The sequence below is a fragment of the Gracilinanus agilis genome, chromosome 2 (assembly GCF_016433145.1).
Source record: "Gracilinanus agilis isolate LMUSP501 chromosome 2, AgileGrace, whole genome shotgun sequence".
Taxonomy (NCBI): domain Eukaryota; kingdom Metazoa; phylum Chordata; class Mammalia; order Didelphimorphia; family Didelphidae; genus Gracilinanus; species Gracilinanus agilis.
The window spans coordinates 278056992-278072677 of NC_058131.1; the positions used below are offsets into that span (position 1 = coordinate 278056992).

At 41.2% G+C, this 15686-nt stretch overlaps 1 protein-coding gene across 1 annotated transcript; it reads left to right on the forward strand.

The window, feature by feature from the left end:
* The first annotated feature begins 2179 nt into the window (after positions 1–2179).
* Positions 2180–14898, forward strand: SURF6 (surfeit 6). Its single transcript, XM_044661301.1, has 5 exons — positions 2180–2196; positions 3184–3370; positions 7685–7897; positions 11026–11114; positions 12840–14898. The coding sequence occupies exons 2-5, from the start codon at positions 3277–3279 to the stop codon at positions 13518–13520; spliced, it is 1077 nt and encodes a 358-aa protein (XP_044517236.1). The 5' UTR covers positions 2180–2196; positions 3184–3276; the 3' UTR covers positions 13521–14898.
* Positions 14899–15686: the final 788 nt, after the last annotated feature.

Genomic DNA, 15686 nt, shown 5'->3' on the forward strand with positions numbered 1-15686 from the left:
AATCTCTACTTCCCTTCCAAGTTTAGCTTATTTGACAACATACATTAGGTCTTTCCTGAACACTCCCAGCTGCTAATGGCTCCTCACCAAAATGACTTTTTATTTATATTATACATTTGAATACATATCTGCACAGGTCTCCCTTGATTGAATTTAAGTTTCTTGAAGGCAGGGACTGCTTCATTTTTATCTTTATGTCCTAAGTACCTAGCACAGTGCCTGACACATAATACTTAATAAATGCTTGCTAATTATCTTCTGTTACATTATAATTTTATTTTATTTTATTTTTTTAAACCCTTGTACTTCGGTGTATTGTCTCATAGGTGGAAGATTGGTAAGGGTGGGCAATGGGGGTCAAGTGACTTGCCCAGGGTCACACAGCTGGGTAGTGGCTGAGGCCGGGTTTGAACCTAGGACCTCCTGTCTCTAGGCCTGACTCTCACTCCACTGAGCTACCCAGCTGCCCCTACATTATAATTTTAAAGGCAGGCATTGTACCTGATTTATCTGTTTCCTTTGCACTGCCTACATGGACCCCAGAATAGGCACTCAACAAATGCATGTTGAACAGAGATTCTTCCTGAGGACTGTCCTAATGCTTGAGGCAGATAAGAGTCAATCACTGCTCCCAAAGAGTTAATAGTCTGGTTAGAAAGACACCAAACAATTAAGAACACAAGATTCGGTTGTCATTAAATGCTGGCTGTATAGACTTAAGAGGAGGTAGAATTTCAACACGGCTCTCTATCACCTGTACATTGGTAAGGAAGCAATATGTATAGTGGGAAAATGTACTAGGATTCAGGAGTTTTGAATTCTAAGTCCAGGTCTTGGACAAGTCATTCCTGTCAATCAACCAGTAATCAATAAACCCTAATAAAGTGGCAGTTCACAAAAGTGAACTAGTCTCTCCCCTAGAGGATCTTGCAATCTAGGATAGCCTATGTATAAATATTCAGATACACATTTGTTTATATACATACACATATGTGTATATAGAGTGTACCAAAAACCTTAGTGCAGTTTAAACTTAATAAAGCACTAAGATTTCTGGGACATGCTGTACCTATCTATCCCTCCTTCCCTCTCTCTGTAGATAACTATAAATCTATAGCTATGTAAATGTGTATATGTATATACATACACAAATACACCTATATATTTGTATATATGTAAAAAGCACATATAGGCACATACAAAGTAGAAGAGTTCCTTAGTGGATAAAGAGATAGTCTTAGAAGAGTTCCTGGATTTCAAGTCCTGCCTCTGACACATACCATCTATGTGATTTTGGATAAGTCATTTAATTTAACCTTTCTGTACCTCCAAATAAACTCTAGATCATAAATTGCAGAGCAAGTGTAGGAAGTTCCTCACCAGGAGCAAAGCTCTATATTAGTACCCTCCCCCACCCCCCAATGGATTGACAAAATAGACATAGGAAAATTTGTGGGTGAGGGGGCAGAACGCATTAGAACTGGAAGAGGAGAGGCCCAACAGAAAATTGTTTTCATGTAGAATGTGTCAGGAATTTAAGATTCCATCTATCTACTTAGCATACGTGTGTATGTATGTACACACAGAATCCCTGCCCTCCAGGTTTTTACATTCTATTGGGAGAGAACATAAATACAAATTTATAAATATATATACACACATGTGTATACGTACCTTTAAGATAGATGTACATTTAAGAAATCTACACGATGTATATTTCATGTGTATGTATGTGTCTAGCTATATCTATCTCTCCATCTATCTAGATTTCTTAAATGTGCATAGCTGTCTTCATGTTTTCTGCCAGTAAAAAGTAAGCTACTGAAAGTAAGAGTCTCTTTTGCCTTTCTTTGTATTTGTAGTGCCTAATTAGCACAGTGCTAAAATGTGCTAATAAAGCTCGGGGGCTGATTGAACCCAACTTTTTTCGCTCCTTCCAGCGGTGACGGACGCCCAGTCTCAAATTCCTCCCACTTCCCGACCCTGCAGAATCCTCCACTAGCCCACAATCCTTTATTTAAGGTCTCGCCCCTCCCACTTTGCAGCCGGTCTACTAGACCCGGCCAATCGAACTTCGCTATTCCATGACTCGGTAGTCTTCTAGTCCTGTCTGCCCACGTGGACTCCTGGGAGAAGCGAAGAAAGCGAAGATGGGTGGGACTAAGTAGCTGATCCGGCGTGCAGTCCTCTGGCTGGGTAAGTGGGATTCGCTTGCCCCTACTCCGACTCCTAGCTACGCTCCCGACCCTTCTCCTCCGCTACCTTCCTTCCCAGCTTCTTGCTGTCCTCTCACCCCACCACGTCTTCCTTCTTCCCTTCCTCGGTTTCCCCACGAAAAGTCCTCGTCTCCAGTGGGTGCTCTCGCAAATGTCTCTCTCCCTGTCTCTGCCTTTCTCTTGCCTCTCTTTCCCTTTCTCCCTCTGTCCACCTCTCTGTTTCTGTCTCTCTGTCTTTTAAACGTTATTCTGAAAAGGGTTCCATGATAGCGAAAAAAAAGTTAAGAACCCTGATCTAGTCCAACTTCCCTCCCTCCCACCCCCCCCCCCCCCACGCTTTTCTCTCAATAAGAGGCGAACAATTCAGAAAATTTCTTTTCATTTTGCTTCATATACTTGTAGCACTGAGTGACATAAACAGGTACAGATATATAGACGCGATTAGCTCTTTAAGAACAGGGATTCTCCTTGCCTTCCTGTGTATCCCCAGCTTAGCCCATTGCCTGGCACATATTAACAAATGATTATTGGCATGACATGCAGATGTCCAAGATTGGCAGAGACACAGTAAGCAACGAAAGGTTTTCAGTCAGTCAAGTTGAAACAGACAAATGTGCATTTAACCATATAGATCAGTAGCCATAAATGCATGTATTCACACACAACAGTGTTTGTGTAGAGGCCCCTTTCTGTGTGAAAAAATACTGCCCAAATGCAAGCCTTCCTCCTACTTAAAAAGGTTTAAAGTTTCTTCTTCAAAGTTTACCCCTCAGGTGTGGGCTAGGCTGTTATATTGGGGGATTTGTGTGTGTGTGTGGGGGGGGGAAGGGGTATGTGTGATGAGGAGGAATAGTGATATTTGGAACCTTCTCCATGAAGCATCTACCCTAGATACAAGGATCTCCCTAAGAGGGGACAAATTGTTTTCTGTATTCTTCCCAACCAATTCTTCTTTTTCTCAATCCAGGAACAGTGGAAGAAATCTTCCAGGGACCCCCTATGCCTCTGAAGGAGTAGTTGAGATTTTCCAACAGGATTCTGTAATTCTTCCCTTTTCCCAATGGCATCATTAATTGCCAAAGACTCCTACCTGCAGAATCTGGCCAAGAAAATCTGTTCTCAGCAGACTGTGGAGCCACAGAAACGAAAATGGGGTAATTTATACAATTCTTGGAATTAAAAAAAAATTATAGTGCAGTTCTCCTTTTCCATCATCAGGCACCAGCCTCATCTCTAGATCATCTTGGCTGCTATCTTAGGTTAAGAGGCATAGTGGTCTGTATGAAAGAACACTGGAGCTACAAAAGATCTAGATTTTAGGGCCAGGTCTATCATTTACTTAGTCAAACCGTTTTCTGCTTCTGAACCTCAGTGTATGTCTTGTCTTGTCTTCTTTCACAGGCCTAATGTGAAGGTCAAATGAGAAAATGCATATTAAATCTATTTGCAAATCATCTAAGGTTTTATTATGTATGTGTGGCAAAGCAGATAAGGGAATTAATTCATCTGAGAGTTCTCTATACCTGTGAAATTTTAAGTTCAAAAAAGGATGGTAAGGGAAGCTAGATGACTCATTGGATTGAGAGCCAGACCTAGAGATGGGAGGTCCTGGGTTCAAATTTGACCTCAGACACTTCCTAGCTGTGTGTGATCCTGGACAAGTCATTAAACCCCAATTGCCTATCCCTTACTGCTCTTCTGCCTTGGAACCAATACACAGAATTGATTCTAAGATGAAAGGTAAGTGTGTAAATGGAGTTTTGTGCCCCAGAACTACATTCCCCAGAATTCCTTTACTTTTCCCAGAATCCCTTGAATTATGTTCCCTACTTTACATCCTCATGTTTTGTAAATAAATTTCTGTGAACTCAGCCCTTGCTCTCTCTTCTTCCAGAGCTCTCCTCTTTGCTCTTTCCAGTGCTCCAGTGCTCCTGGCCTGGGATCCTCCTCTTTACTAAGGCTGTCACTTTCTTTTACTTCAAGTTATTATTAATAAATTCTTATAAAAATATAATACTTGAAGTATTTAAATATTGATTTTTAAGCTTACATAAGAGTTTTAAAAAAAAGGATGTTGGTGGTAGATTATTATTGTTGTTACTTATCCACTAAGGCACAGTTATCCACCCAGTATATTCTTTTGTCATCTGAGGTCTTTTGTTTTTGGTTATCCAACAAGATCCGACAAATTAGGAAGTTATAAGAGTAATCAATCAACAGGTATTATTTATTCGGCATTTATTCTCTACCCAACTCTTTGCCCCTTAACAAGCATTTATATTATTGTGCAAAGCTGGGCATATGATTAAAAACAAAAAGGAAAACAGTCCCTGTTTTAAAGAGCTTACATTCTAGTGGGGGAGGAGAGAAACAACGCAAAAATGAGATTTAAAGAGAGAGGCAGGGAAAGAAAGTCCCTCTTAGGGTCCTTGTGCTGAAACCTGAAAAGTTAAGAAGGTAATGGAGGATGTCCAACCTGGGACCCTTCTCAAAATGAAGGAAGACAATGATGTTCAGAAGGCTGGGATAGAGAAGGTAGATTCCATGGTAAAATGGCAGCTGAGGCATTGTATCGAACTGCTATCAGACAATAGATCTGAAGTCAGAAAGACTTACATTCCTAAGTTCAAATTTGACCTCAGACACTTATTAGGTGTGTGATCACAAACAAGTCACTTAAGCCTGTTTGTCTCAGTTTTATCATCTATAAAGTAAGCTGGAGAAGGAATAGCAAAACCACTCCATTACCTTTGCTAAGAAAGCCCCAGATAGGGTCATGAAGAGGTGGACAAGGCTAAAAACAACCAAACAACAACTAAAATTGTGTAGTGTAAATAATATGTAGTCTAGAAATTCAAAGAAGGGGGAAAATAAGTGTGAAGGTTGGAGTTGAGATTTGTGTACCAATTTCTTCACTCTTTTCATCTTTCCCAAAGAAGTTTGAATTGAAAGAAGAAAGATCATCTAGTTGTACCTGTAAGGATGGGTTTTTGTGCAGAGGAGAGGCAACCAAAGGGAGAAGGAGACAGTTGCTGACAGTTGCTAACAGTCGAGACCAGAGGATGCTGGGGATTTTCTCCCAGGAGGAGGGGGAAGAGAGGTCTTCAGGCTGAGGGCTGGGAGGAGTGAGGAAGAAACAACCCAGTTCTGATTCAGTCCAGTGGGCTTCCTGAGGATCTTTCTCTTGGAAATTGAAACCCTGATTCCCTGATCACAGCCATTTCATCACATCTCATCCTTCAAGACCACAACCATCAAGTCAGCTAAGATTTTGGATTCCATTGGGAGCAGTCTCTTAATCTCCCTCACCCATTACCCATCCTTGCTGAGAGACCCTTTTCAGTCAAAGCTTACAATTATAGGAAAGGATAGAAATAGAAGGGGAAGGGGGGCGTAGAAGCTTAGGAGTTGGAACCACTAGGGTTCCTACCCAAGTGATGGACTTTCATAGGAATAGCCAAGAGGGCACCCCCAAAATCCCTCTGTCCTTCACCCCTTTCCTCAATCCCTGATTTGTGAATAATAAAAGCCATTTAACAGTAAGATAGTGTTACAGTGTGCCTGAAAGACAGTAAGGGAGAGGGGAACCACAGCTTGGCCTAGCAGACTCCATCTTTGAGCCAGACCACCTGCTGTGAAAATAACCAACCTCGTGGAAGGTTTGAGTGAACCCCTTCCTCATTCAGGATCGGATTGGGGTACCACATACCTCCTCTTGTAGGGAAGCCTTGCCCCCAACTCTTGTGGAGTGGCATGACCATCCAAGTCACCCAGTTTTGGGGTGACACCCCCTTAAAGTCTTCCAGTGTATATTCAGCCCCAGGGGAGTGCTGAAGGAGAGAGTCACCACACAGATTCTCTCTCTCTCTCTCTCTCTCTCTCTCTCTCTTTCTCCTTTCTATCAATATCCATTACTGGCCCCCTTTTATAGTTACAGTTTTGGCAGAGCCAGCTAGGAGACGCTTAGCAAAGGATTTCATAGATTCTACAAGATCTTCTCTATCTCTTCTTAGGTATATTAGGTTTTGATGACTGTTTAATTCTGGATCTTCATAATGCTGTGGCCAAGATATTAAGTTTGTGTTCCTATGGGTCTCCTCAATAAATTGTGCTTACTCTGCTGGTATAAATAATTCAGATAGAAGAATTTCAGTATCTGAAAATGTGGGATCAAAAAGCTTTAATGCTCTCTTAAATTCTTTTACGGCCTTGACGGGATTAAAAAAAAGGCAGGCATTCATTTTTTTAGGGTGTCAAGATCTGCAGCAGTGAATGGCTTATGTCTTTTTATATGGAAGACTCCAGAATCTGGCTGCAAAATCACATGATCAATAATTGGTAATATTGGTACTGCTGGTGCTGTTGCCCCTTCCTCTATTGTCTTTGCTGTGTCTATGTGCCTCAGCTGTTTGTATTGCTATTTCTATTTTGTCCCCTGCTGTGACCCCTTTTTCCCCTTTCAGTTGAGCATTCTCTTCCAGTAACTTTGCTATTTCCTTTCTTAATGTCATTATCAATACAGTGCTATCATCCTTGTGTCCTAGCAACTTGTGCACTAAATTCTTTAAGGACCAATAGAATTGGAGGAATGAGATGATTACTGCAATTGTGGTTGGTATGAAAGCAAAAACCCTACCTATTTCTAGCTTCAACCATTGGCAGGAATCGTATATGTCTATGATTCCCATTATATAACCTGGGATCACTACCATCCACAAATCATAAATCATAGTCCACAAGTGGTATAATAATGCAAGGATTCCCATCATGGTAAAAATTATTTTCCCCATTGATGCATCCATTCTACCAGTTTGAATATAAAATTTCTATGGTACTGTGCCTTTACATTTTGATAGGAGAAAAATGGCTGCCATCAGAGGCTTTTGATTTTTTTTTTTAATTTTTTTTAACCACAGGAGTTATGTAGGCACTTTGCCTATGCTGGCTCTGCCAGGGGTGAAGGACAGGGATTTTGGGGGTGCCCTCTTCGCTATTCCTATGGGGTCCATCATGATGAAATGGCTGTGCCCAGGGAATCAGGGTTTCAATTTCCAAGAGAAAGATCCTCAGGAAGCCCACTGGACTGAATCAGAACTGGGTTGTCTCCTCCTCACTCCTCCCAGCCCTCAGCCTGAAGACCTCTCTTCCCCCTCCTCCTGGGAGAAAATCCCCAGCATCTTCTGCTGGTCTCGACTGTTAGCAACTGTCAGCAACTGTCTCCTTCTCCCTTTGGTTCCCTCTCCTCTGCACAAAAACCCATCCTTACATACCTCAAAGAGGAGAAATACTCTGCCCAGGGTCTTCAATAATGAAATGGTAATTCAGGCCTGAGTCCTCTAACTCTTAAGCCCAGAGCCCTTACTACTATATTGTCCTTCCTCTACTACTATTCCCCAATGGCCCAAAGGTATTAGGTTTTCTGCTGTGTCAGGGACTAGAATGACCTTTCTCCCTTTTCTTTGTTTTAGCTCCCAAATCTGGTCATCTCGAAACCACTGGACCCCCGAAGAAGAAGAAGAAGAAGAAGAAGGAGCAGAAAAATAAATCTCAGAAGCAGGATGAAAAAGCCAAGGGGATCCAGAATAAGCCCACTGACAGCAGACAATCCAAAACTCCTGGGGCCAAAATACCTGCAGTCACAGAGATGAAGGCACTTTCCAGCACCACTGAAGATTCCACAGGTGAGAGCTCCTAATGTGATGGTAGGCAAGGAAGACTTAAACAGAAGCGAAAACATTTTCCTGTCCTCATATCAAGCATGTACCATATATTAGAGGCATGACAGAATATTCTACTGGGAGGTAGAAGAGTCAGGTTCTAGTTCCTCAGCAGACACATATCAAGACCCTTTTAAGCTTAATGGAGAACCTGCTAAAGTTTCTTCTCCCTTGTAATAGTCTTTAAGAACCTGATATCCTACCATGGTAAAGATTGGAATTTAGTAGATGTAGAGCTAAAAGAGACCTTAAAGGCCTTACAGTCCAGCTCCCAAAGATAAGACAGCTGAGGATTTAGAGAAGGGAAGTAATCCAGATAAGGAGTAAGTATTAGTGGTGAGATTTGAACCTAGGGCCTCTGACTCCAGAATCACTATTCTTTTTGTTTCAGCTTTCTGCTATATCAAGCATCCACAGTGGCATTGCAGGAGGATTTTAGGGTCTAGCTCTTAGTCTAAAATTGAAAGCATGTCTTCACTAAGAACACTAAGGGGCAGCTGGATGAAAGTGAATAGAGCCAGGCCTAGTGACAGGAGGTCTTGGGTTTAAATCTGGCCATAGACACTTTTTAGCTGTGTTACCCTGGGCAAGTCACTTAACCTCAGTTGCCTAGCTCTTATCATTCTTCTGCCTTGGAAGGTTTAAAAAAGAACATCCCCACCATTCTGGAGGGCAGTTTGGAACTATGCCCAAAAGGCTTTAAAAGAATGCCTACCCTTTGATCCAGCCATACCACTGCTGGGTTTGTACACCAAAGAGATAATAGGGAAAAATGCTTGTACAAAAATATTTATGCTGCATTCTTTATGGTGGCAGAAAATTGGAAAATGAGGGGTTGTCCCTGGATTGGGGAATGGCTGAACAAATTGTGGTATCTGTTGGTGATGGAATACTATTGTGCTGAAAGAAATGATGAACTGGAAGAATTCCATGTGAACTGGAACGACCTCCAGGAATTGATGCAGAGCAGAACCAGGAGAACATTGTACACAGAGACAGATACACTGTGATACAGTTGAATGTAATAGACTTTTCTACTAGCAGCAATGCAATGATCCAGGACAATTTTGAGGAATTAATGAGAAAGAACACTATCCATATCCAGAGAAGGAGTTGTGGGAGTAGAAATGCAGAAGAAAAACATGATTGATCACATGGTTCAATGGGTATATGATTGGGGTTTTAGCATTAAAAGATCAATCTATTGCAAATATTAATATGGAAATGGGTTTTCAACAATGATACATGTAACCTAGTGGAATTGCTTATCAGCCCTGGGAGAGGGAAGGGAAGAGGGGTCGGAAAAGTCATGAATCATGTAACCATAGGAAAATAGTCTAAATAAACATACAGAGAATGAACATCATAGGTATTTGGCTGATGAATTTTGGCCAAGATGGGACCCAAGTGGATATGGGTACTTGAAATGGCAAGGATGTGGAAGAAGCTGACTTGTGAGAATAGACCAAAAAGTGATGAACACTTCATTTTAGGAGAAATGAAGGTTGCAATTTTGAACCCTTGAAGGAGAAGGAAAGGAGAGGAAACTGCAGACTCATTTACCAAACCCCCTTTACTTCAGAGATAGCTTGGTGTGACAGAACACTGAACTGGGAATCAGGATTTATGAGTCCTAGTGTTTGTTCTTCCGGGAGATCTTCAACTTTGTGGACATTACTTCCCCTCTCTAGATCTCAGTTTCCCCATCTGTAAAGTGAAAGCATCGGAATGATTGTCTTTTAAGGGGCCTTTTCACTCTCACATTCTAGATTCTGTACATACAAAGTGCCTCATAAATGAAAGGTGAGGCATTGATTATTTTTTGATTGATAAAATTATAGAAGAGATTAAATATATTCTTGGCTTCAAGAGCAAAGCTAAATGCTTAGGGGTTAGAGTTTCAAAGAAGCAAATTTAGACTTGATCTGACTTCCAGATATTTGGAGTTATCTGAAAGTAGAATGGGCTAGCTCTGGGTTGTGGGTTCCTATTTTTTAGAGGTATTCAAGGAAAGGCTAGATTTCTACTCATTGGATATAACATAAAGGGTATTTGGGTTTGGTGTGGGTTGGAGTAGATGGCCCTACAAGTCCCTTCTAACTCTGGGATTCTGTAATTACTGCCAGAACACATTGGCATCATAGACACCCTAAAGGGAGAGAACTTCTCTGAGACAGATACAGCTCTAAGATGAGAATCTTGGAATGTCAGAGCTGGTCAAGTTCTTAGTGTCTGTCTAGTTCAGTTCCCTCATTTTGCAAACCAGGAAAAATGTTCTTCAGAGAAGAAAAGTGATTTACTACCCCAAATCAGACAGAAGATTAGCAGCAAAGCTGGGACTAGGAAAGACCCAGAGCTCCAGGTCTTTTTTTATTATTATTTAAGTCTTACATATTCTCCTCTCTCTTTAAAAAAATTTTTTAAAGTATTTTAAATTAATTTTTAGAAATTTCCACTTATTAAGCATTTGTTTCTTCTTTCTTTCCCTTCCTTCCCACTACTCCCTTCACTCAACACCAGGGAAAGAAGGCCAAACTGTGTTACAAATAAACATATTCAAACAAAACAAATTCCCATTTTGCCATGTCCAAAAATGTGGGTCTCATTCTGCATACTCTTTTTAAAATTATTAATATTATTATTAAAACTCACTGTTTTAGAATTCATACTAAGTTTCAGTTTCAAGGCAGAAGAATGGTAGACCTATTCTATGGCACACATGCTGGAGGGGCTGCTCCCCTCCCCCTCTCCTTTGAAGCTGAGGACATTTCTCACATCATCCATCATCCCTCTGCCCAGCAGCCCAGTGGGAGTGCTTCTTCCTTCCCCTGTCTGGAGTAAGGCAGGGGGCTCACATGTGGTATGAAGGTTGCAGTTTGAGCACTTGGTTTCTAAAAGGTTCACCATCTCTGGGCTAGACAATTGGGATTAAGTTACTTGCCCAGGGTCGCATAACTAGGAAGTATCTGAATCTAAATTTTAGCCAAGGACCTCCCATCTCCAGACGTGGCACTCTAGAGATCCACTGAGCCATCTAGCTGCCCCCTGCATATTTTTTCTCAAGTAATTCTTACCTCAATTCCTTTTGACAGTTGTTCCTGCCAGCAAGCCAGGCTCCTTCCTAGCCATGGACATTCTCCGTCAGCGGCTACATGAAAAAATACAGGAAGCCAGTGGCCAGGTAGGCTTAATATCTGCAAACCCTCTCTATTTCATACCTTATTGGACATGGGCTTCTCTTAGGCCTTACAGGTTGAACTGTTGTCTTTATTGGGCATTTTTCCCTTGAAAATGTTTTTTTCATTCATTCATTCAACAAATAGTTCTTTATTTTTATTATTTTAGTCTTATTTTTACATATATATTTTTTTGTTTTTGTTTGTTAAACTCTTACTTTCTATCTTGGTAACAACTGTAAGACAGAAGATCAGCAAGGGCTAGGACAACAGGCTTAAGTAAATTGCCCAGGGTCACATAGCTAGGAGGTATCTGAGGTCAGATTAGAACCCAGGACATCTTGTCTCCAGGCCTGCATCTCTATCCACTGAGCTACCTAAAGAAGGGAGTTGCATATTCTCAATTCTTCTTCAAGCCCAAGTTTGATCAATGTAATTATACAGGAGTCTGTTTTGGCCTTTGTTCTTTCTACTTAATATTTCAACTAATAATTATTAAATACCTCCTGTGCTTGTGTACTATGATTACTAAGCTACTAAGAGAGATGCAAGATAAAAATGCTTCTTGCTCAAGTTGCTTAGAGTCTAGTCTAGGACACCAAAGAGGAGAAAGGAAAATGTTTGGGTTTTTTCCTATATAATCTATCCCTTGGCTAGTTGTTAAAAACAATAGTCCTGAGTCTTAAGAGGCTTGCCAAGAAAAGAGGTGTAAACTGTGCTTAGCATTATTTTGAAAGACAGCCTAGCACAGTGAAGATTTGAAGCCAGGAAGAGCATGATTCAAAACTGTCAAACAGTTAACTATGGCCCTGGGGAAATTATTTACCTTCTTGGAGTCTGTCTCTTAGTGGCTTCTACCTCATGAAAGACACAATATATGGAAAATACATTGTAAACCTTAAAGTACAGTATTGGCTCATAGATTTAGAGCCATTTCTTTCATTCTGCAATTGAGGACATTGAAGTCCAGACAATTTAGGGGACTTGCTCAAGGTCATACATATAGTAAATGGCAGAGCAACCCAGGTCCTTTATAAGTGTAAGCTATTATTATAGTTAATAATAATAATTTGTTGGCTTAAATGAAAGGATCTTTATATAAATTATAAATATTCGTGCTTCTCTATTTATATGGATTCACTTTTCTCCAACTGCTCTAATTAGGCTGCACATCAGATTGGCACTTAGCAATCCTTCCTGGCAGGATTATGCTCCCCTGTTTTGTGGGTGAGAAATAGGGAAGAGAGAGGCAATTTTAGAATTGAGTAAGTATGGTATGTAGATAGAGTCCTCTTCATTCTCCCTTATTTTCTATTGTTCCAACTAGACTTTTAGAGGCTACATGAGATTGGCACTTTCAGGGTGGGATTATGCTCCCTTGTTTTATGGATAAGAGATACTGGGGGAAGTAGAGAGAAGGGTGAAGCAATTTTAGAATTGAGTAAGTATGATGTATAGATAGAGTCCCCTTCATTCTCCATTATTTTCTACTGAGGGCATAGCCTAGGAGCGAGTACTGGTACTGGGAGGCCTAGTGTCTAGCTTGCTGTTAGGAATCCAAGCTATATGAGCTTGGACAAGCCTTTTCCTTTCTCTAGACTCTATCGATCTCATCTTTGGGTGGGGAGTAGGATTAGAATAGGTGATCTCTAAGTCCCTTTCTAATTAGCAGTCCACAGCCCTCTCCTGTTGCCATCTTTGGAATTCTCATCTTCATTTGACCCCTCCAGGGCCACACCAAATTGCTGTCTCCTGCAGCACTGGAGAAGAGGCAGCGGAGGAAGCAGGAACGAGAGAGGAAGAAGCGGAAACGCAAGGAGCTCAGGGCCAAGGAGAAGGCAGCCAAGGCCGAAACCAAAACTGAAGCCACAGAAGCTACACCAGAGCTCCCAAAGCAGGATCCAAAGGGCCTGACTGAGCTGGTGTTCAACAAGTTGGAGGTAAATGAGGGGCCAGTCAGCAAGGCCCAAAAGAAGAAGGAGAAGCGGCAGCGAGTGAAGGGGAACCTGACCCCCCTAACAGGGAAGAACTACAAACAGTTGTTGGAGCGTGTACAGGCCCGGAAGAGTAAGTTGGAGGAGCTGAAGGAACAGGATGAGGAGAAGGCACGGGAGATGGAGACCAAAATGAAGTGGACAAACCTGCTGTACAAGGCCGAAGGTGTGAAAATCCGTGACGATGAGGAGCTTCTGAAGGCAGCCTTGAAGCGCAAGGAGAAGCGCCGGGCCCAGAGGAAGCGGCAGTGGGAGAAGCGCACGGCCCATGTGGTGGAGAAGATGCAGCAGCGACAGGACAAGCGGCGCCGGAACCTACGCAAGAAGAAGGTGGCTAAGATAGAGCGTCGCAAGGCCAAGGCTCGCAAGAAGGGCCGCATCCTGCCCGAGGACCTAGAGAAGGCTGGGCTCCACTGAGGATTGGGGAGACCCTTCACAGCTCCAGGAGATCTGCCTTCCCTGACCTGCATTTCCTCTGGATTCCCTCCTGTGACTGCTCTCTTCAGCAGAGTCACATTTGTTAAGTGCCTACTGTGTGTGAGGCACCATGCCAGGAACTGGAGATTCAAAGGCAAAAACTAAAAACTGTCCCTGAGTTCCCCAACTCATTCAAGTCCTACCTCCTCCATAAATCCTTTGGTTTAGTGCTATTCTTCTAACTTCTGTGTCGGGGGGTTGCTTCTAGTATCTACTCTTCCTTCTCCAGTAACCCTCAGTCCATCTCTAGGCCCCTAAGCTGGGCGACACAAAACCGGACATCTCTCCCAGCAGGACAAAGTCCCTGAATGCTGTAATATGGGTCAGGTTCTTCAATCCAATAGGAAGTTCACATAGAAAGTCCAGGGGATTGGACTAAAAGGTAGCTCATAGCTTTCTTAATCTTCTTGGACCTCAAAAAATCCAATAGAATAGTCTCTTTACCCAGGTTTTTTAATGTTTTTTAAAAAAAATTTTTTTAATTGTTGTAAACTGGATTAGCAACAGAAAACATGAATATTTTCCATGTTAAAAAAGTAAGAATAGGTAAATAGGATTATATATGAAACCATGAATCTCTATTATACTTGGAATTGTAATGGTTGTCTTAAAGCAAATGGTGGATACATGGTTCAGGACTAATTTAAGAAATAGGGAAACTTCTCCAGTGGTTCCTTCTAGGAGACATGTTGAATTGAAGAGTCCCATTGGAAAGCCAAATGGAGAAGTTAGATCCTTCACCCAATTTTCCCTTTCCCAATTACCACAGGAATTGCTGGATCAACCTCCTTGGATCTCATGTAGGAAGGAAAGAATTGTGTTTGGGAGTTTTAGAATAAATAAATTCATTTGAGTCTTTTTCTTTAACTTTTTTTGTACCTTTACCTGTGAAGGTCAGCAACTTTAGACAAGGTAAAGTTACCTGAGATAGTAAGAGATTGGGACTTTTCTTCCTCTTCATTACTTGGGTGCTGCTTTTCACTGGCTGCTATAAGGATTATTTTCCAAAAGAGAAGTTTAAAAAAATTTTTTAATGTTTATTTTTAAATTGTTTTACATTTTGAGTTCTAAATTCTCTCCCTTCCATCATCCCCCTACACATCAAGAAGGCAAACAGTATGATACTTATACATATGAAATCATGTTTCTAATAAAAGAAAAAAAAAGCACAAAAAAAAAACCTGAACAAAAGCATGCTTCTTTCTCTGCTCTCAAGTTCATCAGTTTTCTCTCAGGAGGTAGGTAGCATTTTTCATCACGAGACCTTTGGAATTGTTTTGGATCCTTATATTGATCAGAGTGGCTAAATCTTTTAGAATTTATCATTGTTACAGTATTGTTGTTGTTAAAAATAATATTGATATAGATCAGTGGTTCCCAAACTTTTTTGGCCTACTGCCCCCTTTCCAGAAAAAATATTACTTAGCGCCCCCTGTCACATACTATCACTACCCCCTTACAGTTATTCACCGCCCCCAAATGCACCTGTGGCCATCACCACCCTCCTGGATTGCTGCAGCACCCACCAGGGGGCAGTGGCATCCACTTTGGGAATCAATGATATAGATGGATATATTTAAAATATCTAATAGTTTATTTAAAGCCATATTGGTAATTAAGAAGACCACATACCTGCTAAGATCTAATTCAAATACCCCGCCATTACCTCTGCCCACCTGGCTTGTTCCGCAGGAAAGAGAGTATCTCAATCAAGTTCTGAGACTTTATACCTTTATCTACATAATCATACTTCCTGCCCACATGTATTACATAATAGGAATCATGGGAAATGTAGTTTTCAAGTCCTCTAAACATCCACAGAAAGTTTATATCATGGATCTGAATATTAAGACTCAATGAACCCCAAAGAATCCCAAATTTCCACTAACATTGTTACTATGTACAATGTTCTGTTTATGCTTACTTTACTTTGCATCAGTTTATATATCTTCTCAGGTTGTTCTGAAACTCTTCCTTCATAATTTCTTTTAGCACAATAGCATTCCATCACAGTTATACCACAAATTGTTCAGCTATTCCCCAGTTATTTATTGGGGTTATTATGTCCTCTATTTCCAATTCTTTGCTACCACAAGAAGAGCTGCA

Bases quoted from the DNA above. Each gene is read 5' to 3' on its own strand.
- SURF6 (XM_044661301.1), top strand. From the start codon at position 3,277: ATGGCATCATTAATTGCCAAAGACTCCTACCTGCAGAATCTGGCCAAG. The intron at 3,371-7,684 runs GTAATTTATACA...TCTTTGTTTTAG, and splicing joins GCCACAGAAACGAAAATGGG to CTCCCAAATCTGGTCATCTC. The intron at 7,898-11,025 runs GTGAGAGCTCCT...TCCTTTTGACAG, and splicing joins CACCACTGAAGATTCCACAG to TTGTTCCTGCCAGCAAGCCA.